Source organism: Thalassophryne amazonica, chromosome 20, assembly GCF_902500255.1.
Source record: "Thalassophryne amazonica chromosome 20, fThaAma1.1, whole genome shotgun sequence".
Taxonomy (NCBI): domain Eukaryota; kingdom Metazoa; phylum Chordata; class Actinopteri; order Batrachoidiformes; family Batrachoididae; genus Thalassophryne; species Thalassophryne amazonica.
Window position 1 is genome coordinate 31,995,723 of NC_047122.1, and position 27,607 is coordinate 32,023,329.

The window sequence follows — 27,607 nt, forward strand, 5'->3', positions numbered from 1 at the left end:
GCCGCCTGTCTTAGCGTCCGTACCGGACTTTCTACGCCGGCCGCTTGGCGTGTTGCCTCGGCGTCTTCGTCGCAGAGGACGCGGGAAGAGAGGAGGAGTCCGTGTTCGGCTCAGAGTGTGCCTGGCTGTTTCCTGCAAACATGCTCCACGACAATTCATAGCCGGATTCTTCACACCATATGACGGCTACGACGTGCGGCGTTCCCTGACTTTTCGCTATCGGTGGCTCCGGCCGGTTGTCCGGGTTGCCGGGTCTCCACTTCCGCGTCGCCGTCCTGTGAGGAGCTGCAGTCGTGGCTGCGTGCAGGAGAACCTGCGCCCGCTCAGTCGTGTCTCGCAGCAGACTGACGTGCGCTCAGTCCGTGTGGCGCTCATCAACACAAGATCACTCACAAGTAAGACTTTCATTTTGAATGACTTTTTCTCCAGTCGTGATCTGGACTTTCTCCTGTTACCGGAGACCTGGTTGAAACCAGGTGAAAATAGCGCCTTTTCTGAGCTCCTCCCCCCCGGCTGCTCGTTTTTCAGCTCCCCGCGAGCATCAGGTCGCGGCGGTGGTGTGGCCACGGATTTTAAAGACAGTTTTAAATGCCGATTTTTATCTTCTAATGTCTACTCCACTTTTGAACTTCAGTTTGTGATGGAGTTCAACTGTCCTGTGCTCTGTGCTGTTGTTTACCGTCCACCAAAATTTAATAAGGATTTTATTCAGGAGTTTTCTGAGTTTCTGGCAGATTTTATCCCAAAATATGACAAATTTTTGGTCTGTGGTGATTTTAATACAACCCCTGACAAAAATTATGGAATCACCGGCCTCGGAGGATGTTCATTCAGTTGTTTAATTTTGTAGAAAAAAAGCAGATCACAGACATGACACAAAACTAAAGTCATTTCAAATGGAAACTTTCTGGCTTTAAGAAACACTATAAGAAATCAGGAAAAAAAATTGTGGCAGTCAGTAACGGTTACCTTTTTAGACCAAGCAGAGGGAAAAAAAATATGGAATCACTCAATTCTGAGGAAAAAATTATGGAATCATGAAAAACAAAAGAACGCTCCAACACATCACTAGTATTTTGTTGCACCACCTCTGGCTTTTATAACAGTTTGCAGTCTCTGACACATGGACTTAATGAGTGACAAACAGTACTCTTCTTCAATCTGGCTCCAACTTTCTCTGATTGCTGTTGCCAGATCAGTTTTGCAGGTTGGAGCCTTGTCATGGACCATTTTCTTCAACTTCCACCAAAGATTTTCAATTGGATTAAGATCCGGACTATTTGCAGGCCATGACATTGACCCTATGTGTCTTTTTGCAAGGAATGTTTTCACAGTTTTTGCTCTATGGCAAGATGCATTATCATCTTGAAAAATGATTTCATCTCCAAACATCCTTTCAATTGAAGGGATAAGAAAAGTCTCCAAAATATCAACGTAAACTTGTGCATTTATTGATGATGTAATGACAGCCATCTCCCCAGTGCCTTTACCTGACATGCAGCCCCATATCATCAATGACTGTGGAAATTTACATGTTCTCTTCAGGCAGTCATCTTTATAAATCTCATTGGAATGGCACCAAACAAAAGTTCCAGCATCATCACCTTGCCCAATGCAGATTCGAGATTCATCACTGAATATGACTTTCATCCAGTCATCCACAGTCCATGATTGCTTTTCCTTAGCCCATTGTAACCTTGTTTTTTTCTGTTTAGGTGTTAATGATGGCTTTCGTTTAGCTTTTCTGTATGTAAATCCCATTTCCTTTAGGCGGTTTCTTACAGTTTTGGTCACAGACATTGACTCCAGTTTCCTCCCATTTGTTCCTCATTTGTTTTGTTGTGCATTTTCGATTTTTGAGACATATTGCTTTAAGCTTTCTGTCTTGACGCTTTGATGTCTTCCTTGGTCTACCAGTATGTTTGCCTTTAACAACCTTCCTATGTTGGTCCAGAGTTTAGACACAGCTGACTGAACAACCAACATCTTTTGCAACATTGCGTGATGATTTACCCTCTTTTAAGAGTTTGATAATCCTCTCCTTTGTTTCAATTGACATCTCTTGTGTTGGAGCCATGATTCATGTCAGTCCACTTGGTGCAACAGCTCTCCAAGGTGTGTTCACTCCTTTTTAGATGCAGACTAATGAGCAGATCTGATTTGATGCAGGTGTTAGTTTTGGGGATGAAAATTTACAGCGTGATTCCATAATTTATTCCTCAGAATTGAGTGAGTCCATATTTTTTTTCCCTCTGCTTGGTTTAAAAAAGTAACCCTTACTGACTGCCACATTTTTTTTTCTTGATTTCTTATAGTGTTTCTTAAAGCCAGAAACTTGCTATTTGAAATGACTTTAGTTTTGCGTCATGTCTGTGATCTGCTTTTTTTCTACAAAATTAAACAACTGAATGAACATCCTCCGAGGCCGGTGATTCCATATTTATTGCCAGGGGTTGTATTCATATCTGTTGTCTTTCTAATCAGCTAGCTGATGATTTTAAAAGCCTCCTGAACTCTTTTGGTCTAACACAAGTTGTGGATGGACCAACACATAATCTTGGACACACCTTGGACCTGGTCATTTCTTTTGGGCTCCCAGTTTCACTTAAGGACATATCAGACATTGCTATTTCAGATCGCTTTCCTGTTATTTTTGAATTTATTGCTCCTCCATCTGCTAGTAAGCCACTTGTTCCTGTCTCTCGCCGCCGTTTGGTCACCTCCTCGACACCGGGGGACTTTGCTGCTGCCTTCATGGACTCTCAGTTTTATGCCATGAATGGACTGGTTTCTCCATTACTCCCAGATAACATCCTTTCTTCTTTCCACTCTACATGCACAGTAATTTTGGACTCTGTTGCACCGATGCGCTGCAATTCCAGGAAATCAAAATCCGACCCCTGGTTAAATGCCACGACCCGTGCCCTCAGGCAACGCTGCAGACGGGCGGAGAGAAAATGGAAAAAGGACAAACTACAGGTGTCTGTGGGTTTTCTGAGGGACAGTCTGACTGACTATCAGAAGGCTGTGAAGGAGGCAAAAGCACAATATCTGTCTCATATTATTTCTAGCAGTTGTCGTCGTTCCAGTGTGTTATTTCAGACTATAAACTCAGTTGTAAATCCACACACCTCTGTTTTGATGGACGCTACAACCACAACCTGTGAGGAGTTTCTTCAGTTTTTTTATTGATAAGGTTTCATCAGTCAGACAGAACGCTGATCAGAGCTGTAATGTTGTCTGCTGCTCGTGCACATTCTGCTGTGCTTGAACAGTTTGAGCCCATTTCTTTTGCATCTCTCGCTGATGTTGTAAAACACATAAAATCTACAAGTTGTCCTTTAGATGTTGTTCCAGCTAAGGTGCTGAAGGAGGTTTTTAATACTGTTGGGGCGGGTCTCCTAACTTTTATTAATGCTTGTCTTAGATCAGGGTCTGTTCCAGCTGCTTTTAAACATGCTGTGGTTCGACCTCTTCTTAAAAAATCTCACCTGGACTCGTCACTTTTATCCAATTTTAGACCTGTGTCTCATCTGCCATTTCTATCTAAGGTTTTAGAAAAGGTTGTCTTTTTACAGTTACAATCATTTTTGGAAGACAATCTCATCCTTGAAAAATTCCAATCTGGGTTTAGATCACGACACAGCACTGAGTCAGCACTTTTAAAAGTTCATAATGACATCACTTTGTTGGTGGATGCAGGGAATCCTGCTGTGCTGGTTCTGATACTGTGGATCACACAGTACTTGTTTCCCGGTTGGAACATTTTATTGGCATTCAAGGTACTGCACTTAAGTGGTTTAGATCATATTTGGCTGAAAGGAGCTTTTCTGTCATGGTTGGGGACCTTTCCTCGTCAACTGCTCCTCTGTGCTGTGGAGTGCCGCAGGGATCTGTCCTTGGGCGGATTCTATTTTCTTTGTACATTCTGCCATTGGGGTCAATTATAACCCAGCACAACCTGTCCTTTCATTGTTATGCAGATGATCTGCAAATCTATCTGCCTGTGAGGACTAATGGGAGTGATGCTTTGTCATCATTATTTAATTGTATTCGTGATGTAAAGCAGTGGCTGTCCCGAAACTTCCTTTATCTGAATGATGGTAAAACTGAGATCATGGTGTTTGAGCACTCTGGCATACCAAATGTGGTAACACCAAATTTTGGTGCTTTGGCTAACTATGTAAAACCAGCTGTCAAGAATTTGGGAGTGATATTTGACAGCTGTTTGATGTTCGATCAACAGATAAATTCTGTTGTCAAAGCTAGTTTTTTCCAACTTCGCCTTTTGGCTAAAATAAAGCACTTTCTCAGTAGACGTGATCTTGAGACAGCCATTCATGCTTTCATCAGCTCCAGACTTGATTATTGTAATGCACTTTATTCGGGCATTAATCATTCGTCTCTTGCACGTCTCCAGTTGGTGCAGAATGCTGCTGCTCGTCTTCTGACAAACACTTTTAGACGTGAGCATGTTACACCCATCCTGTACTCATTCCACTGGCTTCCAGTTCGTTTTAGAATTGATTTAAAAATTTTACTGTTTGTTTTTAAAGCTATTTATGGCCTTGCACCTCCCTACTTGTCTGAAATTTTAACTTTGTGCACCTACAGTAGGACATTAAGGGCGTCTGGCCAGCTTTACTTAGATGTTCCAAGGTCAAGATATAAATGCTGGGGTGATCATGCTTTCGCGGTAGCGGGCCCGAGACTGTGGAATGAGCTACCTCTTGAGTTACGTGCTATTCCTGACCTAGCACTTTTTAAATCTAAGTTAAAGACTTATTTATTTAAACTGGCTTTTAACACTTAGTAGGGAGGTGACATGTTCTGTTATTTTTATGTTCTTTTTTATGTGTTGTTTTAAAATTTTATTTTATATGTGTTTTATTTTTGTAAATTTGTGTTTTTAATGTTAAGCACTTTGGACACCAGTCGGTGCTGTAAAGCACTTTATAAATAAATGTTGATTGATTGATTGATGTATATATATATATTTATCAAGTATCAGTTGGACTAGGGACTCAGTCATAAAGATCTGTCAGTCAGTTCATCAGTTACATTCCAATGCACGTATTGTCGAGTGTGGAAACACACACACACACATACTTTAAAAACAATACTTCACACAAGTGAAGTAATAAAGACAGATGTGTTTATTGTATTGGTGCATTGCCATTGGCTGTTTCTAGGATTCATGCAATCAAAGCGAGGAGCAGCAGGAGGGACGCTTTAAGGAGTCTTTTCTCTCAGATGTCAAAACATCACCAAGAAACTGAAGAAGTAAGTTGGCATTTAGAAACTGAGCAATTAAGTAATGATTATGGGGAGAAAAAAACCTTAAGAACACAAATGGAGCTTAATTTTATATTGTGCAACTGTGGTAAAGTTGAAGGTACTAAAACATTTAGGATATAGTAATGAACAGATTAATTTTGAAGTTGCAGATTTCAAAGTTTGGTTGAATTTGTATATTTATTAGGTGAGCGCGCCACCTGCTGGAAGCTGAGCGCGCCACCTGCTGGAAGCTGAGCGCGCCACCTGCTGGAAGCTGGGTGCGCCACCTGCTGGAAGCTGGGTGCGCCACCTGCTGGAAGCTGGGTGCGTTGCGGTGAATCCCCAAGCCTGGAGTTTGGCAGGTGAAAACATAAAGCTGAAATATGCAGTTCATAGTTTTAATCACTAATTTTCTGCATGGCAGAGGAATCAAGGAAGCAGGAAAGGAAACAACGTGTCCTTCCTTCACAGGGAGTCAAACCAAATTCTGTCCTTTGCTGTTTGTACACAGAATGATCGGATGCAGCATCCAAATATCCAGGGTACTTGTTACCGCGGTTACTGTTAAGATTTTGAAATGTGAAATACGCAAGTCAGTCATACAACCCCTGGCAAAAATTATGGAATCACCGGCCTCGGAGGATGTTCATTCAATTGCTTAATTTTGTAGAAAAAAAAAAGCAGATCACAGACATGACACAAAACTAAAGTCATTTCAAATGGCAACTTTCTGGCTTTAAGAAACACTATAAGAAATCAAGAAAAAAAAATTGTGGCAGTCAGTAACGGTTACTTTTTTAGACCAAGCAGAATTGAGTGAGTCCATATTTTTTTCCCTCTGCTTGGGGTTGTATATCTGCACATCCAAAGCTCTTATTTTATGCGCTGGTGAATGTGCGTGTGATCTGGCAAACTGACATCCACTCTGGTCAGTTAAACATTTCAGAAGGTTTATTTGTGCAGATTATCCTCAGCTGTTAATGTTTTGACACATTTGACCCATTAGTCCTGCATTTGTGTGGGTCCAGGCCTGCTCCCAGACCCCCTAGTTATGCTTTGCGTCCCATTTCCTCCATCATTGTTCCAGTCCCCAAGAAACCACGCGTCTCTGGACTTAATGACTACAGGCCTGTGGCTCTCATGTCTGTAGTCATGAAGACCTTTGAATGCCTGGTTTTATCCCACCTGAAGTCCATCACCGACCCCCTCCTGGACCCCCTGCAGTTTGCCTACAGAGCCAACAGGTCTGTAGATGACGCCATAAACCTGGCCCTGCACTCCCTCCTGCAGCACCTGAACTCCCCAGGAACCTACGCTAGAATCCTGTTTGTGGACTTCAGCTCTGCATTCAACACCATCCTTCCGGCTTTGCTCCAGGACAAGCTTTCTCTGCTCCACATGCCCGACTCCACCTGCAGGTGGATCACAGACTTCCTGACGGACCGGAGTCAGCGTGTGAGGCTGGGAAAAAATGTCTCGAACACTCGGGCTCTCAGCACAGGATCTCCACAGGGCTGTGTCCTTTCCCCTCTGCTCTTCTCCCTGTACACTAACTGCTGCACCTCCAGCCACGACTCCGTAAAGCTCATCAAGTTTGCAGACAACACCACCCTCATCAGACTCATTTTGGATGGGGATGAGTCTGCCTACAGGAGGGAGGTGGACCGGCTGGTGACCTGGTGCAGCAGCAACAACTTGGAGCTCAACGCCGAGAAAACAGTGGAGATGATTGTGGACTTCAGGAAAGCCACAGCCCCCCTGCCCTCCCTCGCCCTCACCAACAGCCCCATCACCACTGTGGTCTGTCACCGCTTCCTCTGCACCACCATCACCCAGGACCTCAAGTGGGAGTCAACTATCAGCTCCCTCATCAAGAAGGCCCAGCAGAGGATGTACTTCCTGCGGCAGCTGAAGAAGGCCAAGCTGCCTGTCCAGCTGATGGTGCAGTTCTACACGGCCATCACTGAGTCCATCCTCTGCTCCTCCATCACGGTGTGGTACGCCGGGGCCACAGCCAGGGACAGACACAGACTGCAGCACATTGTGGCCTCTGCTGAGAAGGTGATCACCCGTAGCCTTCCATCTCTCGAGCAGGTCGGATCACAGCTGACTCTTCTCACCCTGCACATGGTCTATTCGACCCACTCCCCTCAGGCAGGAGGCTACGGTCCATCCGGACCAGAATCTGTCCCGTTAGACTCATGAACACCTCATAACTCAGTCACCTTAACCTTAACTCTGTCACTTTATCATTTTATCACGGGTCACTTTAGACAAATGTACTTTGTTTTTTAATTGCACTCCTCCCACTGCACTGTTGTTTTGTTTGTGTCGTTGCACATAGCCTTTGATATTTCATATTTTAGCTTATATTTCATCTTATTTTAGCACATATTTTATCTTAGCATTTTATATTGCTCTCTGTTTAATGTTGCACCATTATACCAAAGCAAATTCCTAGTCTGTGAATCCTGTTCATTGGAAATGGCAATAAACTTCTTCTGAGTTCCCCAAATGTTTGCAGCACTGATTGATATCTCTTGGGAAATTCTAATTAACTGATATGGGGAAATAAACAAATACTGACACAAGAACAACCCTGGCCTGGGTAAATAACATTTGGCAGGAAGAACTTCAGGGACAGGTGTGGTGTCTCTTGTACTCCAACAACTTCTATACGACACATAAACAAGGCTGGTGACAACTTAGGAACGACCTCCATGAATGACAAAGGTTTAATGAAGACCGGTGTAGCAGACCATAAGAAGATGAGCCATCATTGACCTTGAAACATACAAAAAATTTGAAAAAAAAAATTAAGCTTAAAACACCACCTTTTTTTGTGTGTACAACCAATATGCAACTTTTGTGAAATGATGATGTCATAGCCCCACCTCTTTAACCTCAGCCCGGCACAAGACTTCAACAATGGCGGACTTCAGACTTGTGTTTGCGCTACAGAAGCTACTGAGCTTTTTGGGGCTACTACAGCAAACCCCTGGCAAAAATTATGGAATCATCGGCCTCGGAGGATGTTCATTCAGTTGTTTAATGTTGTAGAAAAAAAGCAAATCACAGACATGACAAAAAACAAAAATTATTTCAAATGCCAACTTTCTGGCTTTAAGAAACACTATAAGAAATCAGGAAAAAAAATTGTGGCAGTCAGTAACTGTTACTTTTTTAGACCAAGCAGAGGGAAAAAAATATGGAATCACTCAATTCTGAGGAAAAAATTATTGATTCATGAAAAACAAAAGAATGCTCCAACACATCACTAGTATTTTGTTGCACCACCTCTGGCTTTTATAACAGCTTGCAGTCTCTGAGGCATGGACTTAATGAGTGACAAACAGTACAGGATGAAAATTTACAGGGTGATTCCATAATTTATTCATCAGAATTGACTGAGTCCATATTTTTTCCCTCTGCTTGGTCTAAAAAAATAACCGTTACTGACTGCCACAATTTTTTTTCCTGATTTCTTACAGTGTTTCTTAAAGCCAGAAAGTTGGCATTTGAAATAATTTTTGTTTTGTGTCATGTCTGTGATCTGCTTTTTTTCTACAAAATTAAACAACTGAATGAACATCCTCCGAGGCCGGTGATTCCATAATTATTGCCAGGGGTTGTACAACAAGCAGTAAACGGCCATATCTTGTAGTTTAGACAACTTCTAATCCAGTGTGACGAGGCAAAAGTTTGACTTCATTGTCTGTCCACACTTGCTTTAGCATTCATGTTTACCATCAAGCTTTATTTGCAAGACCCATGTTTTTTTTGTGGGAGCGTTACAGTGCCACATACAGGCCTGGCATATATACTACAGTGGTTTTGTATGTATGCAGATATTTCTTGAAATGGCGCTGTGTTTACAGAACACTTTTTGAAAATGAAAAAGATGAAGACCCTGAGTACTCCTCAGTTATTCTGAAGTTGTTTGAACAATTGCAGTTAGTATTTGATTGATCCTATACTCTCTCACCAGCTTCCAAGGCACCAAAAACTTAAGGCAAATGTCAGACTCAATAAATCCAACCACTATTGTAAGAGTCACCTACCATACTCCTGGAGATCACCTCTCCTGCAGTTTTTCAAACTCTCCCGGCTCCACCCCCTGCTAATTAACTAAGTCTCACTTGCGTAATTTTATCGTGATGGCGCCATCTGCTGGTGGATGAATCAGAGCAGCAACATTATATGTTGTGGAAAGAGTAGTAAATAGTCTTTATTTTAACTAAAATGTGACGGTACCCAACCCGTAGAATAAATCACCATGTAGGAAAAGCCCTTGTTGGGTTCCATTGTTGTTCAGTCTCTCCTCTACGTTTAACATTCCACCCTGTATGGTAAATGCATCAGACGCTCAGAGCACTTTACAATAATGCCTCACATTCACCCCGATGTCAGGGTGCTGTCACACAAGGCGCTCACTACACACCGGGAGCAACTAGGGGATTAAGGACCTTGCCGAAGGGCCCTTAGTGATTTTCTGGTCGGCTGGGATTTGAACCATGGATCCTCTGGTCTCAAGACCAACAGCTTAACCACTAGACCATCACCTCACCTTTGTAAGATATAAATAGCTTCATTGTCCAGATGGTAGTGGCGGCCGTATGATTGATTGATGTTGTTGTAAGTTGCTTTGCAACGTCTGTCAGGCTGAAATCAACCCAGCTGCTCTTGAAGCTCCTTTCCTTTTGAAAATGGATGTAATCTGTATGATTTGGACATGATTCTGTGCCCCTCCAAGCTGTTGCACGTTCTTTGAAAAGTATCCAGTATTTGTACAGCTACAACATCTGTATCTTGAGAGTTTGGCTACTATAATGACTTTTCTGATTAATTAGTTGTGGAAATGTATTAGATTTCCACCACAAGTGTGACAAAGTGGGATATGTGATATGTCAGATTTTGCAAAGTGCTTATGCAGCTGTTGGCTGGGAGTTGGAGATTACAGAATGCCTATGTAGACACAATCAACACTCGTAATGTTTGGTGGAACTGATGGAATAAAAAGACAAATGATGATGAAACCCTATGAGGTATGCAAAACGCACAAGTGAGCAATCTGTTCACAGGAATTCATGAACTTCATTGCACTCCGTTTCCTCCAACACAGTATATTCACATTTGCATGTTTCTTGAGAGATTTTCATGATACATATGTATTGTTTCATTGGCTGACACAGCACTTTGGTCTTACTGTTTTCCTCAGAACATCCCAAAGGCACCCAGCGCTTAGCAGAATCATTAATCAACATTCCCTGCTGATGGTGTCTCTGCTACCCTCACTTCAAGAACAGTCACCCCATCTGTTCGGAGGCAGCCTGGCCAGGAGGCAGAGCCTGCTGCAAGCCGAGCACAGAGACACCAAGACTCTCATATGGAGAAGCTAAACCAGCAGGTGGCCAGCATCAGGTGGTGTACAAGATGATAGACTCTCAAACATTTAAGGGGGCATGCCTTTATAATCATTCAAGTTCAAAACAATGCCTCCAGATTCCAGTTTGCAATCAAGTACAACACTGCGTGTCTAAATAAAAACATCACCTTGGGGCGAAACACTGGGGAATTGGGGGTGCTGGATTGCACATGATCACTTATAAAGGAGAATACTGTGAATATGGTTAGAATGTTCCTTATTTTTTGTTAATTTTGTTTATTTCAGTTGGCCAATATTATGGCCAGTGAATACAGGTGTTCATCAGGGATGTGTTCTGGCTCCTACACTGTTCAATGCTTGAACTGATGGGGTGTTGGAGACGGTAGTGGAAACTAGGAGCTTAGGTGCCTTTGCTGGTGAGGAATAGTTTACTGACATTAACTTTGCTGATGATGGTGTGAATTTTGTGGGATCAATGGATGGATGCTCTGACTGCAACACTTGAGACAGTGAGTGAGGAGTCAGAGTTTCTAGGTTTGCAACTGTCCTGGGTCAAGACTAAAATCCAGGCTTATTGGACTCAGCCACCAGATGTGTGTGAGGTGTACAAGTGTGTGAGGTGAAAGTGTCAAACTTGTAGAGACATTCACTTATCTTGGCAGTTACATCCATGTCTCTGGGTTCTCTCTCTTTGAGATTCAGAGGTGCCTGGCAGTCACGACGGTGCCGATACAATTGCTTGATAACTACAGCCCGTCTTTTCAGGGTCCTCATGCATCCTGTCTTACTGTATGGTTGTGAGATTTGAAGGCTAACTAGTGATCAAAGTGATGCCTGAATGTCTGTGATACTACGTAGATCTCTTTAGAGCATCTATGGGTACCACTGGAATGACTTTGTGACAAACAAATGGTTACTTAAGGACAACTGATTCAGCATCAAGGACTCCGGCAGCTACAAAAGACCACATGGGGCTGGCTACGTTTCACCTGGCTGTGGCAGATAGACGGTTACTTTCGAGATGTGGTGATGGAGCAGTTGTCTCTTTGGGTGGTTGCCATCAAGGACCCAAGGTGGCTGTGTAGTGTGACGAATGCAGTAATGTGCGGCAACAGTGCATGCTCCCATACCTGTCCTGACCTTGTTTATCTACAATGCAGGACAATGAACAGAATACTATTGCTCCAGACTTGGATAAATTACATCTGCAGCTCAGAACAGAGGCCTAGCAAATAACTTCTAAGATAATACAATACTACACAATAAAACAAATCGAAAATATACAAGAATAATTTGCACTTTAGAGTTTGGTGTAACGCTGAGCGAGTTAGGGTTGGAGTTAAAAAAAAAAATCCTTGGAGATGCAGACCATTGAATTGTTTGACTTTGCCACTGCTGTTGGTCTCGAGTTGGACCAGCTGTCAGCTGTGAGATTGTCCACCGGTAGAAAAGACACGTCCACTCAATCATATTCTTTGATCTATTCACAGTTCAGTGTTGTTCCTTGGTTTTGCTTTATTATGGTTCTTGAGGAACCATTTTTGGTTCTGCCTCAGTTTTAATTTTGGTCAGAATGCACAGAAGAAGGAGTCCTATTTCACCCCTACTAATGGATTCCGTAGCATGAAACAGATGAGAGTCTACGACTCCCCTCCTGAGTGGGACGCCAGTCTGACACAGGTTTACAGCTGTATGGACTGAGCCAATGCAGATTAAGTTTCTTGCCCAAGGACACAGATGGGTAGCATGAGTGGGATTCAAACTAGAGGTGGGCGGATCGATCCTAATATCGATAATATCGATACCAACGCTGGTATTGATATTGAACGATCCTCCTGTAAAAAGATCGATACTCAAGCTTTTTTCTCTCCTGCACGTACTGACTGCTGCGCACGCAGGTTCATCAAAGTCTACTCTGTCTGTAAGAGCAGCGCTCCCCCCTCTGGTCTTTTGTTGTTGCGCCATCATGTGGCTCAGCGGCACCAGCCAACAGCCTTACAGGTAGGCTCAGCCTGGCCCGCCCACTCAGTGCTCTCCTCTACCTAAGGAGATTTGTTTGAAGTTGTGTTGAGTGATATTTTTTTTAAACAGAAATGTTGACTGTGATAATAAAGTATTTTGTTGTCACGTACAATGTTTAGCGAAATTCTATCCTAGGTATTTTGGATCCTTTGGATCTGTGAAGCTTAAATATGAAAAAGTATCGGTATCGATATCAGCGATACTTGGGCCTGTATTTACTTGGTATCGGATCAATACCAAAATTCCCAGTATCGCTCCCACCTCTAATTCAGACCCAGCTCCTTATCTACTGAGCTACCTGCTCTACACAGAGCAGGTTGAAAATAAGTTCTTGAACAAATCGGGACCTAAAGCTCCTTTCACACTCTGTCTGCACAGAGTTGCATTGTGCTGCGTCTCTATTACGCAGGAATGGCAGCGTATGTTGCATGCAAGGGGTAGCTTTAGCCTGCCTCTTCTTCTTCTGTGATTTTGAAGCGTCACTGCCAGGAAAGTTCAGTGGAGTCCAGTGGGATGAATAAAATCTAGCAATGTAGGTATGTACTGATAAAAAAAAAAAAATCTAAAAGGATTTTTCACTGGTCTGGAGAAAAAGTTAAACATGTTTAATTTAAACATGTTTAATTAAATAATTTAACTAAAATTAAACATTTAATTTTTTGCATCCATTTCACGGACCCCTTTGCTTCCCTCAGTGTATTGCCACGTAGTGCTGCATAAGCTTGGTGAAGTCGGTACGCCGCATTACGTAACTCTACGTTGGCCCGGTGTGAAAAGGGATCTAAGTCTGTCTTGGAGGAAATGACCAACAGTTCTTCACATGACCTCTTTCCTGGTATTCTGACTTCATCTCACAGTCCAAAACCACACAGATTACGCAAATTTGTGACTGTAACATACAATCATGGGTGTGAATGGTAATCTCATAATGAGAAAAGGATAAGATGGATGGATGGTTGGAAGGTAGAACTGAGCAACTGAACCTCTCTTTCATTTTTTAGCTTTGGGATTCTTGGTTTGCCTTTGAGACACTTCAATTGCACCACCTGGATACCTTATGGAAAGCAGAAGGATGACAGAGATGGAGAGCAGAACAGTCCTGAAAGTCATGATTTTAAAAAGTGAGGCTCATCCAGGTTTGACAGATCATCCAGCACCTGCACAAATGTCATGGTCACCAAGATGACCTGAAGTCAGGCCTCAGATACTGGAAGAGCTGGATTGTCTCGACTGCTCCTGCATTATCATGAGGAGGAAGATGAAGGATGTGCACAGGTGCACGGTTCAAACTGTCAAAGAAGACAAAAAGAAAAATTCGGACAGTTTCTGGGATTTAATTCTTGTTTTCTCATGTAGGCTTGATATTCCGACACCCTTTTTTCCGAACTGTCATTTCCACCAGATCTCTGAATTCAAATCCTTTTCTTGTTTGCCAGCTGGTGGTGCGGTTGAATAAAATATGATGAAATCCATCCAGTTTGTTTAGATCATCTGGGGAAAAAAAAAAAAAATTAGCATTCACACATGAAAATGGGGGGAAGTCAACTTCTGCACATGTATTATTCACATCGCATAATACATATCTGGGAAATCAAATTATACAGTCTTCACGTTTTGAAAGGCTGACATCCTGATCACTGCTCATGTTTTTTTATTTACATTGATGAAGCAAAGGCCCCCCTTTTTTTTATAGATTAAGGAGTCATTCCGTGTCCTTCAGTCACACCCATAAAACCACACACACACACACACACACACACACACACACACACACACACACACACACACACACACACACACACACACACACACACACACACACACACACACACACACACACACACACACACACACACACACACACACACACACAGCTGACTATCGGTAGCAGAAGGGGCTTTAACTTTGCCCTAATTGGCTGTATAATCTGGAAAGCCATGAGTATGTTTAAGCTCTCAGAAGGAGACCTGGGAAGGTTTTACATTACGGGGGGCAATAAGGAATTTAAACATGCTTTGAAATTGTGAAGTGCCTTTGTTTTGTCAGTGCCAGTGTTCACTATTAAAGGGGTTGTATCATACAATTTTTCAACCAGCTAATCAGCGAAGTGCACAACGCATCTGTGCATGCGTGGGTCAAACGGGCAAAAATCAAAACTACCAAACACACATCACTCCCATTGAATTTCGTATACAGTAGCATTAGCGGACTGTAAAAGTTAAGGCTTTTACAGGGATTGTTTCAAAGGCTTTAAGCGTTAAGCGAAGCATACAATAATGACAGGGGCGCATTGTGCTGTTTTCAAATGCTCAAATGGAATTTATAGGCTTGAAAGGTGGCTGAAAACACATGATTGCGAGGCTCTGCCGAGTCCACCCAAAGACGGAAAGAAGAAATGTGGTCGTAAACCTCCATTCATTCTACACAATTTCCCCACAGAAAAGAAAGATCCAGATGGACGTAAAAGACGGACTAAAATTGTAAGTTTCTTGCACACATTTATTTTGTCAACATCCTGAAACCGTGCCGCTGTTTTCGTGCATCGGCTTATGACTGTAATGTCACGCCATGAATGACGTGGCGCATAATATTGTAAAATTGACATGTTCTATAAACAAACTGCATCATATCACTGTATGTCTGTCATCTTATCAAAACCAAAGAGGTTATATGTGAGACCCACCTTCATTGTCGTCATTATGAAGTCGGCAGAGTAGCAATTTCTCATCCCTGCTTAGCAAATAACCTGCGATATCCACAGTTTCAGTCTCTGGACTTAGTCTAACCATCCGTCAGCTGCCTTCAAGGGGTCAGAATAAATTTGTTTGTCTCCAACTGTCAACAAGGACTGGTCATTTTCAACAGCAGCTCTCTCTTCCTCCTTTGTCGGCACTAACGGTAGTTTCTGCAACAATGCAACATAAGCAAGGGCAGCCACCTCTTCTTTCTGCTTCTGTCCACTGCCGTACGTAGTCCTGGTTGTAACAGGCAATTCGCGGAGCTTACAAAAATGCTTTAAATCGTCAACTTTCCAGCGGTTTAAATGATCCAAATCACAGCACTCCTCACTGCTTTCTGCCGTCATGACTTGTGGATTGGTAGCTGAAAACTTTAGCCTACCCATAATGCACTGTGCGGCCCGAGATGTGCACTTCGCTTATACTGGTCACTGGGGACTCCACAAAAAAAAAAGAAAGAAAAAGTTGACTAACTTGTGTGGAATCATGGCTAAAATAAAGGCGGAAATTCAGAGTATTAAAGCCGTCCGTGCACGTTTTGAAACTATGAACATGCACAAGCTTGCGTTCCCCTCCCATCTTTAGTCATGAATGCATGCCAACACTCCTTGAATGAAACAGTTGCATATAAAACAAGAGCAATCAGAGATTTCTGACATCCACCAATCCGGAGTCACCGACTGAACGGTTTCCCTAAAAATCGGTCCCCCCTGATGACGTGGTTCGTGATGCAGGTCACGGATTAACACCTCGTTTCTGCTTCAAACTGCACTCCAGTCATCATCTATCAGCGACAGATATCTGAAGCTTTTGTACAACAATCATTTCCACATAAATTCAGCATTATTTCATCATAAAAGGTGACGGAAGCGACCAGTGTGCTGCGGCTAAACGAGTTGCTAGCTGATGCGTTCACTGCACATCGGACATTTCAAAGCATCACGGAATTTCGACGTGTTTCTGCTTAAAACGGCCTTGTTTCTGCTTGAAACTGATTTTAGAATGATTTAAGAGGTTTTACCTTTATCATCTGATTGTTAATAATCCCATTAATCCATTTGATTGCTTTGGGTAAAGAGACTCCATCTCATACGTGCTGCTGTGGTCTGAAATGACAAATGCGCAGATGCAAAAGGCAGACCGATTTTTAGGGGCGGACCTTTTGGTCTGTGACACCGGATCACCTCCAAAATTCAGTGGAGTCTTCCAATCCCTAATATCTATCTGTGGTGCAAATTTGGTGAGAATCCATGCAGTAGTTTTGACGTAATACTTCAAAGGGTCTATGAAGTGAAATCATGAGCCAGAATCTGGATTCCGATCCAGATCACCTCCAAAATCTAATGGAGTCTTCCATGGTCTAATATCTATCTGTGTAGAAAATTTTGTCAAAATTCATACAGAGGTTTGACGTAATCCTGCTAACAGACAGACAAATAAACACACTGATTTTATTACGTCCTTGGCGGACGTAAAAATGACATGTTTAATTTTTATATGTACGCCACCACAATGGAGTTGAAATGAAACAATACTTGTAGTTTTGTAGTTAAGTTTGTTAGATTTATGAACAGGGTTTAATTCAATAAAATGATGTAACCAACCATTCAGCAGTTTCAGCCATTTGTAGACATAATGCCTCCGTTGTCAGAGTTCATGAATAATCATCACTTTTATGGCCAGTTTTCTTTAGATAAGCCAGGATGAGTGTGTATTTCCAAATCACTGAATATACATCTTGGATTTGCATTCAGTTATTAACAAATACAGTGTGAGAGTGGCTCATGAATGTCTTTGGAGTAGGTGCTTCTCAAAAATGGAGTGACTGTGTGTGTGACGGAGGCCAGCAAGAGTCAGTAAACCTCACTCCCCGACAGCTAAGAGAAGCTCTGGCCCCAGAGGCCAGGACCCGGGCTTTAGCTTTCTGGTCAGAGCGCCCACCTCCTGTGCCAGAGATCATGGGTTTGTATCCCGAGGGGTAGCAACAGTAAGTGATGAGAGTACAAGTGACGGTAACAAGCGAGGGGAGCCACCAAGACACCCATGCTAGCTCTTAAAGAGTTATAGGCTTCTGTGGGCAGTGCAACTTTTGTTGCAAAGACAAGGAAGAAATGCCAGAAAGCACATGGGAGACTGACCTAGATTTGATATTGTCACCAGGAGAGGCTGGACCCGCAATGCAAACTCTCAGACAAGGCTTTGGTGTAGGAGAAATCATGGTCTTTATTCCAGGCTTGGTTTTGGTACACATGTAATCGGAGAGGTACAAACAGGATCAGGCTGAGACGCAGTCACAAACGAGCAGGGTTCCGAGGCACGAGCAAACTCAGACATCGGGGATGAAGCAAAAGGCAGGTAAACAGAGTAAGGATCAGAACACGGCAAGACAAAAACAGGACTATGAAGGGCGCTGGAAAGTGTACTAAGACAACAATCTGGCGGGGAAGTGAAGCACTGTGGGGTTTAAATACATGTGGACTAATTAGTGACAAGCGAGGGGCAGGTGGTGTAAACAAGGTGCACGTGAAGAACAATCTAAAAGAGGACGTGGCTAGTGAACAAAGATAAAGTACAGACAAGATTGTGAGGAGGGGCGTACACAAACTGAAGTGATGTAACTCACAAAGATATGTGAGCTGGTGCAAGAGTTGGAGTGAAATGGGAACACAGAATCAAAGTGAGGAAAAACATAATGGCAGGTGCAGGGTGTGAAGTGAACATAAATAACCGGGCGTGAGACGAGGAACGAAGACATGATGGGAGGTGCGGAGTGGAAACAAATGGCAAAAACAGAACAGAGCTAAAATGGAAATCAGGGACAGAAAATAATGCAATAGCAAACCAGGCATGATAAACATCAAGACAAAACTGAACCGGAACTAACTAAGAAAACAGAGTGGTAAACCAAACCAACAGTAAAACAGACTGTTTTACTGACACCAAAGCACAACAGATAATATAACAAATGAGAAGAACAAACATAAACAAATGGTAAACAATGGAAACCCAAACTGGCTGAACAGAACTAGAACAGAACAATGGCTAAAGTATGAAAAGTAACAAAGTGATAAGAAAAACATAACAGAATAACTCACGATGAAAATAATTACTGATAAATAAAGGCCGAAGCAGACGGAAAACCATAAAAAGGGGAAAAACAAGGGCTCAGTGCCCTGACCCAGCCAAATCCCTGACAGATATATTTGATAATCTAATCACAGACTTTTAATGACTATAATAAGGACAATACAACTCCATAAATAATTAACTTTAACTGAAAAAGCTGCAGTAGCTTAGTGGTTAGCACTGTTGCCTCACAGCAAGAAGGTCACAGGCTCAAGTCCCACCTGTGGGAATGTGTTTGTCTATATGTAGACTGGTGTCCTGTCCAGGATGTACCCCACCTCGCGACCTATAACTGCTGGGATAAGCTCCAGCTCCCCCATGACCCCGCATTGGAGTAAGCGTTTAAAGATGAGGGAGTGCATTTTGCACATTTGGTCCCATTCTAACATCCTCTTCGACGCAGCTATTCTCACTTGTAACCAGCAGAGGGTGACATAATCCACGACTTTTTTTTTATGTCCCACAGTTCAAACTGATATAAAGATTCTGCTGGATTTCTAAAACATGCTGTCGAAAAAGTATGGAGATTAGTGCATTTGTTTTTATTGGTGCACTTCTTTGAAACGTATGTGCGCGTAGAGGGCTGCAGACTGAAGGCGCACTGAATGAGGATGATGAGGACGTGATTATTTTAAGGTTTATCACACCTTCATAATGAGAGAATCACAGCAGCAGGCACCGTCTCTCTCTCTCTCTCTCTCTCTCTCTCTCTCTCTCTCTCTCTCTCTCCTTCCCTCCTCCTCCTCTCCTCCGTCAGTACGCGCAGACGGAGCCACGCGCACGCACCGCCGTGTCTCCTGCGCTCTGACCTCACCGAGGACTTTACCGGCTGTTTTTCTTCTTCTTCTTAACCCCACCACCGCCATTCTCTGTACATTTTCTCTCATTTCTTTCTTTTTTTTTTTTTAAAGAAGTGCCTTGAGGTGGGGGGGAGGAATATATCGAAAACGCAACACGTACCCGGTGGGCTCGAACTCCCGACAGAGTTGGAGCGGATCGTCACTGCGCTTCTTTTTTTTTTTTCCAAAACGGGAATAATGAGGAACGTTTGGATCATTTGGACCGTCGGCTTGATCGCCGTCCTCTCCGGGGAAAGGGCAAGTTTACTGAAAGAGAACTTCACGCAAACTTAAGGACCACTGCATGGCTGCTTTATGACGTTTGGCTTTCCACATTATCCATGTTGTTGTTGTTATTTACAAACACAAGCTGATGGAATAAATAAATAATGAGGTGTGCTTTAGGTTTTGCACACTGTTTACCAATATGATAATGAGGTAACTTAAAAGTTGGACATGATTTATATCAAATAGCATTTGTCAAATAATGAGGTAAGAGGCACTTTGGACTTATATGTGAGATAATGCAGTAATTTGTAGCCTGGGTATTTGCTCATGTGTAGCATGAGGTAAGGTAGACTGGTTGCTTTTGCTTATACATCCTACAGGAAGACAAGTGAAATTTTGAATGTTAGTGAGGTAATGAAGTAATTTAGTTTGGATACATCTAGTCATATGTCATGAGGTCACATCAGCTGGTTGTTACTTGTTTATATGTCCAATAATGAAGTAAGTTCTTTGAAAATTTTCAGTTCGTGTTTCAAATCATGTAGTAAAAGCAGGAACTCAGCTTGGATATTGCTGTATCTACTCATGTCTTATTGAGGTAATAAAGGTTGGGTGTTGCTCTTGTTTATTGTGACAAATAATGAAGAAAGTTCGTTTGCATCTTTGTTGCTAATGTGTAAGATAATGCAGTAACTTCTAGGTTGGACACTACTGCATAAGCTCTTAAGTTAAATAATGAGGTAATGCTTAAAGGGGTTCTTTGCTTTGATATGATAGTTTGGATTCATCTAGTCGTGAGATTATGTCGGCTGGTTTTTATTTGTTCATATGTACAATAATCAAGCAAGTTGTTTGAAAATTTGCAGGCCATGTTTAAAATAATGTAGTAAAAGCAATAACTTAGCTTGGATCTTGTCATACATCTTAATGAGGTAATGAAGGTTGGGTGTAGTTTATGGTAGCAAGTAATGAAGAAATTTCCAGGTTGCATCTTTGCTGTTAATGTGTATGATAATGCAGTAACTTCTAGGTTGAACACTACTGTATAAGCTCTTAAGTTAAATAATGAGGTAATGCTTAGACGGGTACTTTGCTTTGATAATATAGTTTGGATTCATCTAGTCATGAGATTATGTCGGCTGGTTTTTATTTGTTCATATGTACAATAATCAGGCAAGTTATTTGAAAATTTGCAGGCCATGTTTAAAATAATGTAGTAAAAGCAATAGCTTAGCTTGGATTTACTCATACGTCTTAATGAGGTAATAAAGTTTGGGTGTAGTTTATGGTAGCAAGTAATGAAGAAAGTTCTAGTTTGGATCTTTGCTGTTAATGTTTAAGATAATGCAGTACCTTCTAGGTTGAACACTACTGCATAAGCTCTTAAATTAAATAATGAGGTAATGCTTAAAGGGGTTCTTTGCTTTGATATGATAGTTTGGATTCATCTAGTCATGAGATTATGTCAGCTGGTTTTTATTTGTTCATATGTACAATAATCAAGCAAGTTGTTTGAAAATTTACAGGCCATGTTTAAAAAATGTCGTAAAAGCAATAGCTTAGCTTGGATCTACTCATAGAACTTAATGAGGTAATAAAGGTTGGGTGTTATTTGTTTATGTTACGTATGTCAAATAGTGAATCAAGTTCCAGTTTGGACCTTTGCTGCTAATGCGTAAGATAATGCAACAACTAGTAGTTTGGATACAGTTTATCTTCTCATATGTGAAATTGAGATTGGTCAAGTTGTAGTTTAACTATTGGCTGCTTGTGCTTTAGGTAATGTCTCAACTTGAAGCATGGACATCAATGTAAAAGCTATTATGTGAAATAATGTAGCAATTTTAGATAGGTTTTTATTTGTTCACATGTTAAACAATGAGGGCAGTGGTAGTTTGGATGTCGGTTGTTCATGTTTAAGGTAATGTGTTAAATTGTAGTTTGGGTATATCAGATCATACGTCCTAAGGATCTAACATACACTGGTCATTTGGTTGTATGTCCACTAATGAACCAAGTTGTAGTTTAAACATTTGCTGCTCATGTTTCAGATAATGTAGGAAATTGCAGCTTGGATATGACTGACTGCTCATGTCATAATGAGGTAACATAAATTGGATGCTGTTTATATTCTAAAGTCCAAAAGTAATTGGATAATGACAATTTGATTGCCTAGAATCAGGTGGTTCCTTGTCCACTTTCATCTTTTACGAAATACAGATTAGAAATTTGGGGACGTCAGATGTTGAACACAAGGAGAGCAAAAAGTAAACATAGTTTATAATTATTCTGATTCTAATCTTCACAGATAGAACTTCTTAATTCTGAAAACCACATTATACAGGAGTGGTAAAGTGTCGACTTCTGGTTCTGCTTCCATTTTTGGCAAAAGTACAAGCAGAGCCAGTTGATTCTGAGCGACTGATTTTTTTTTTTTTTTTTTTTGTATTTTTACCTCTGTACACCTCTACAGCGGAGTTAAAAAGAATCACTCATGATGTTCTTGTCATGTTGACTTTCAGCTTGAAAACATGAACCTAGAAGTAACTAGTAGGTCATATTTTACAGGAATACAGTGCATCCGGAAAGTATTCAAAGTATTTTGTTGTATTACAGCCTTATTCCAAAATGAATATTTTTTTCCTTTCCCCTCAAAATTGTACTCACAGAACCCCATAATGACAATGTTTTTTTTTTTAAATTTATTAAAAATAAAGACTAATAAATCATATGTACGTAGGTATTCACATACCCTTTACTCAATACTTTGTTGATGCACCTTTGGCAGCAATTACAGCTTCAAGTCTTCTTGAGTATGATGTCACAAGCTTGGCACACCTATCATTAGGCAGTTTTGCCCATTCCTCTTTGCAGCACCTCTTAAACTCCATCAGGTTGGATGAGGAGCGTCGGTGCACAGCCATTTTTATTTGGCCCATACAGACCTGATTGGATTGCTGCAGAGATGGTTGTCCATCTGGAAGGTTCTCCTCTTGCTACAGAGGAATGCTGTAGCTTTGACAGTGTGACCATTGGTTTCTCGTCTCCCTGGCTAAGGCCCTTCTCCCCCAATCGCTCAATTTAGACAGCGGGTCAGCCCTAAGAAGAGCCCTGGTGGATCCGAACTTCTCCCAGTTACGGATGATGGAGGGCACTGTGCTCATTGGGACCTTTAAAGCAGCAGAAATGTTTCTGTACCTTCCCCAGATTTGTGCCTTGAGACAATCCTGTCTCAGAGGTCTACAGACAATTCCTTTGACTTCATGCTTGGTTTGTGCTCTGACATGCACTGTCAACTGTGGGACCTTATATGCAGACAGGTGTGTGTCTTTCCAAATTATGTTCAGTCAACTGGATGTACCCAAGGTGGACTCCAATTAAGCGGTAGAAACATCTCAAGGATGATCAGTGGAGACAGGAGACACCTGAGCTCAATTTTGAGCTTCATGGCAAAGTCTGTGAATACTTATGTACATGCGATTTTTTAGTTTTAAAATTTTTAATAACTTTGCAAATATATAAACCTTTTTCACAGTCATTATGGGGTACTGTGTGTAGAATTTTGAGAAAAAAAAAAAAGAATTTCACCCATTTTGGAATAAGGCTAACATAACAAAATGTGGAAAAGGTGAAGCACTGTGAATACTTTCCGGATGCACTGTATATTATTCTAATATATTTAACCTGGCATTAATGTTAGATTAGTGATGACTAACTATTTTTAATAACCAATCATTTGTGTGATTCATTGTCAAAGTTGTTTTTGTAAGAATTTAGCAGACAAAAAATATGGCTGTGATGAGCTCTGAATGGTCATGAAGTCACACAGTTGGATCCCGTTATTGCTGCTGTCGTGCTCCACTCGTCCCACACTGAGTGCGTCAGTCTGCCAAGTGTTGGCCTTGTTGGAACGACACATTTTGACACCTCATGTGCAGCCCCCGTCATTGTTGTTTCTCTGTGGGTTGTGACATGTCTGTTGGCATAGCTCCGCCTCCTCTGTCTGCACTGCTTGTCCAATTAGCTGATTCAAACGCTGTTGTTTTAATGAGTCACCGGTTTGCATGAGCGCAGGCCGACAGTACACACTTTGAATTTTTTTTATTTTTTAAATGTGACTTTAGTCAGGTCTGTCTGAGCTTTGTAATAAATGTTATCAATTGTGGTGTATTTTAAACAATTTTTGGCTGCTCCATATATCGTCTCGGGAAAATAATAAAATAAATACATACATATGCATCATCTTTGAAATGTAGTAAAGCTTCACACTGTGGAGAATATAGGAATGTTTATAAGCGCCACCACAATATAGCATTCATGGGGTGACCTATGTTGTGGTTTGGCACTATATAACTTAAATTAATTTGAAATTGAATCATCTGTTCTTTAGTATAATTTAACTAACACAAAGCTTTGGATCGATTATCGACGTTGGTTTATGTAAATATATTGTGTTGATTGAATGTGATAAATAGCGGTGGGCACAGCTAACCAAAAAGTTAGCTTCGATAACCATTAATCCGATAACTGAAAAGTTATCTTTTATGATGTTAAACTGATAACCTGCTGAAAAATGTATCATTATTACAGATAACTGTTAACTTTTATTTACGTGGCCACATCAGATTACACTGTCGGCTTCTGATAAACCAGTTTCACTTTAAGCGCTGCAGGGGCTGCTGGGTAAATTCAAGGATCACAAACACAAAAAGAACACATGAAAAATGAGTGAATAAAAAAAATAAAACCCCAAACACTGTCATCGTCTTTTCAAAAGCAGTAAAACACAGTATTAGAAGTTATCACAGTTTATCTCGGTATTAGATATACCGTCATTTACAAACTAAAAGGTGCTGCTTTTTCACAAGCTTTCAACCCTGCGGCTAAAATCCAGACCAAAATACGTCCATTAATGTATTGATTGGCAGAGTAAAATACAGTTTCAGTGGGATTCATTAAATTCTGCAGAAAATGATCCACATAAAGTGTGCTGATTATCCAAAATGGTGTGTAAACGGTGAAGTCCTTGCAGCTGCCCCGTGAGATCTCCTCTCTCCCACCGAGTCGTGGCGATTAAATTATCTCGTGCCACAAAGAAATAAAATAAAATAATGTTAAAATTAGTCCGTTTTGTTTGTGTCGAGCGGACGGTAACAGTGTAACGTCCAAAGTGAACCTGAACTACACTACCCACAATGCTCGCTGCATCGACTGGCCAATTACGTCTTGCGCTTAATGATGATGTCATCAACAAGCGACAGACAGACTGCCATAAACCATGGAAATAGAGACTGGAATGGACGTCACATGACTAGCGGCGTGCTGCACGGCGGCCATTACTAAGGGTGGAGAGAGCGCCTTGAGCCAGTTAAACAGAAGTGAAATGAGGAGAAAAAAGGCAACCAATGCTTCACCATCAACTGCACCAACTACAAAAACAAATTCTCCAATACTAAAATGAACTATACAACAGCCTTAATGTAATTATGTAAAACAAATATCTATTTTAAAGTCATTATGTCGCAGTTTAATATCAATATACTGAGACTATAACTCAACGCCATAAGTTCTTTTCATTAAGCTGTGTTCACATGCATACAAATATGGAAACAAAAATGTTTAAATATGTCTATATATATATATATATATATATATATATACACACACACACACACACTTGCAGGCGGCATTTAAATTTGAACAGTGTGGTTGGAGGGGATGGAGGAGGTACTTTTTACCCTGACTGAGGGTCAAAAGTCATAAATTCTGAATGGCTTTATATCTACTTGTAATAAAATGTTAGTAAAAATCATATATATATATATATGTTGTTATCATTAAAAGACTAGCAATAATATTACAGTGGAAAAAGCAGCAAGGTAAATGATCACAATGGCAAGGCATACTTCAGATTTATATTTTAATACATAAGGATTTTTTATCCAGGCATGTATGGGTTCATTAGAGCTTTTAATCAGCTTGAATACAACTTACAGGCCTCATTTATAAAAATCCATTGAGAATTATGATGACAGGAAAAAAAATACATCACAGTAAATGAACAGAATGGAATATTTTCCCCCAAATTTCCACACTTTACATAAAACATTTTTTTCTACCCAGACATGTATGGTTTCATTAGAAAGAGCAATTAAAGGGCTTTAAAACAAGTCTACTTTTATTAAAATCTGTTAACAAATAGCGACAATCGAGAGAGAAAAGCAGCACAGTTTGTCATAATTTCCCCAAATTTCTGCATTTTACAGAAAAGTTTTTTTTTTCACCCACACATGCATAGGTTCATTGGAAAGAGCTTTCAAACGGCTTTAAAACAAGCCTACATTTATTAAAATCTGTTAACAAATAGCGACAATCGAGAGAGAGAAGCAGCAGAGTTTGTCATAATTTCCCCAAATTTCTGCATTTTACAGAAAAGTTTTTTTTTTCACCCACAGATGCATAGGTCCATTGGAAAGAGCTTTCAAATGGCTTTAAAACAAGCCTACATTTATTAAAATCCATTAAGAAATAGCGGCTCTAGTGCAAAAATAGCTGTCAGTTTATTATTGATGATCAGCACATCTCCACCCTTAGTAGTGGCGCCTTCCTGTCCTGAGCAACACTGATAGCTTGAGGCGCACAGGTCCATTCCAGTCTATATTTCCATGTCATAAACCACTGATCTACACATGACAGGGATTAAAATGTTTGATTTTAGGGTTTACAAATGTTTATGACTGTTAAACTTTGCTCACGTTACCAGCAAAAAAAATGTTAGCGGACTGAAAGTTATCGGAACTAAATTTATCAGAAAATAATTGGTCCGATGATGGTTTTAAAACTTATCTGAAAAGCTAATCTGCTAACAAAAAACATTAGCTTTGATAATTATTGTTATCGGATTAGCTGAACAGTGCCCACCACTGGTGTTACACTATATTTCAAAATTGTTTGGGTGTATGAAGGTCTTGAGATGAAGGTATTTTAAATAGACTGACACGATTTGTTAATGATAAACTGTTGTAGGCTTTAATGGTACATACATGTGGGTTTATTAAAGGGATACATGAAAATATTATTGCTAAGTCCTTCAGACTTTTTCCAGTAAAATGGTTCTGAGGAGCATTAGCATGGTTAGCATGGTTTTGCCCCTCAGACTCCCCAACTAGGGCTCTCTTGACCCCTGCCATTTTAAGCATTTTTCTTTATTTGCCTCTCACATGCCTGGAAGCTCCTCACCATCTCACCATGTCATTTAGGACCTTTTTCCAGTAAAATGGTTATGGGGAGCATTAGCATGGCTAAAAACCTTCAGCTTCTACACCATGTCATTTAAGTCTTCGGTCTCACTATGTTTGGTATAATGTGCCTGCACTATTGAATCAATGTGTTTTCATAACCTTAGTCTGAGCTCTTCAAATTTACATGGGAGCAGGTCCCCTCATGGAGACCACCATGTTGCACCACCATGTTCATACAGTAGCCCAAAATGGACATACTTTTACATTTGGCAGACTAAAGAAAAAAGAAGAGGAATCGGTGGTTACTCCACAATACAATGTTTACTGGTCGCCATTTGATGCCAGCAAGTTTGAGAACGGGACCTCAACTGATGTGGATGTATTATAGGCCAGTTTTGTATCCCCTCAGCCACCTGCTATACATTCTGCATCGCTCAGCATTTGCACAAAATTCACTTCTCCTAGCTGGCAGCATCACAACCACTCATCTCTTGTCACTTTCAAACCCCTGCTCTAATTGAAAACAAATGGCAGCTAGGCCTGCATGTTATAGCCGGTTTAATTGGTACATGAGATAATTTTGGCCAACGGTAGACATTTGGACTCCAACAACGAATTGCGATAACACCTGCGGGGTTTTTTGATCCAGGAAAACTTCTCTGTGAAGCGGCTGTGTGTGGGTGTGATAACCAGTTTGCTGCAGCGTAGAGGGATGTTGTGAGCAGAGGTGACTGCTGTTCATGTAAGTTT

The 27,607-nt window shown here is 41.1% G+C and overlaps 1 protein-coding gene and 1 long non-coding RNA gene across 2 annotated transcripts in view; both read left to right on the forward strand.

Annotated features, from left to right (window-relative positions):
* The first annotated feature begins 9,890 nt into the window (after positions 1 to 9,890).
* Positions 9,891 to 14,157, forward strand: LOC117501960. Its single transcript, XR_004558141.1, has 2 exons — positions 9,891 to 10,698; positions 13,687 to 14,157. It is a non-coding gene; the product is annotated as an uncharacterized LOC117501960 (long non-coding RNA).
* A 5,170-nt stretch (positions 14,158 to 19,327) lies between these two features.
* sdc2 (syndecan 2) overlaps positions 19,328 to 27,607 on the forward strand; it is a 131,711-nt gene continuing 123,431 nt past the window's right edge. The window contains exon 1 of the mRNA XM_034160099.1: positions 19,328 to 19,646. Within this exon, the coding sequence (XP_034015990.1) occupies positions 19,587 to 19,646 (60 nt within the window). The 5' untranslated portion in view covers positions 19,328 to 19,586. The remainder of the gene's footprint in view (positions 19,647 to 27,607) is intronic.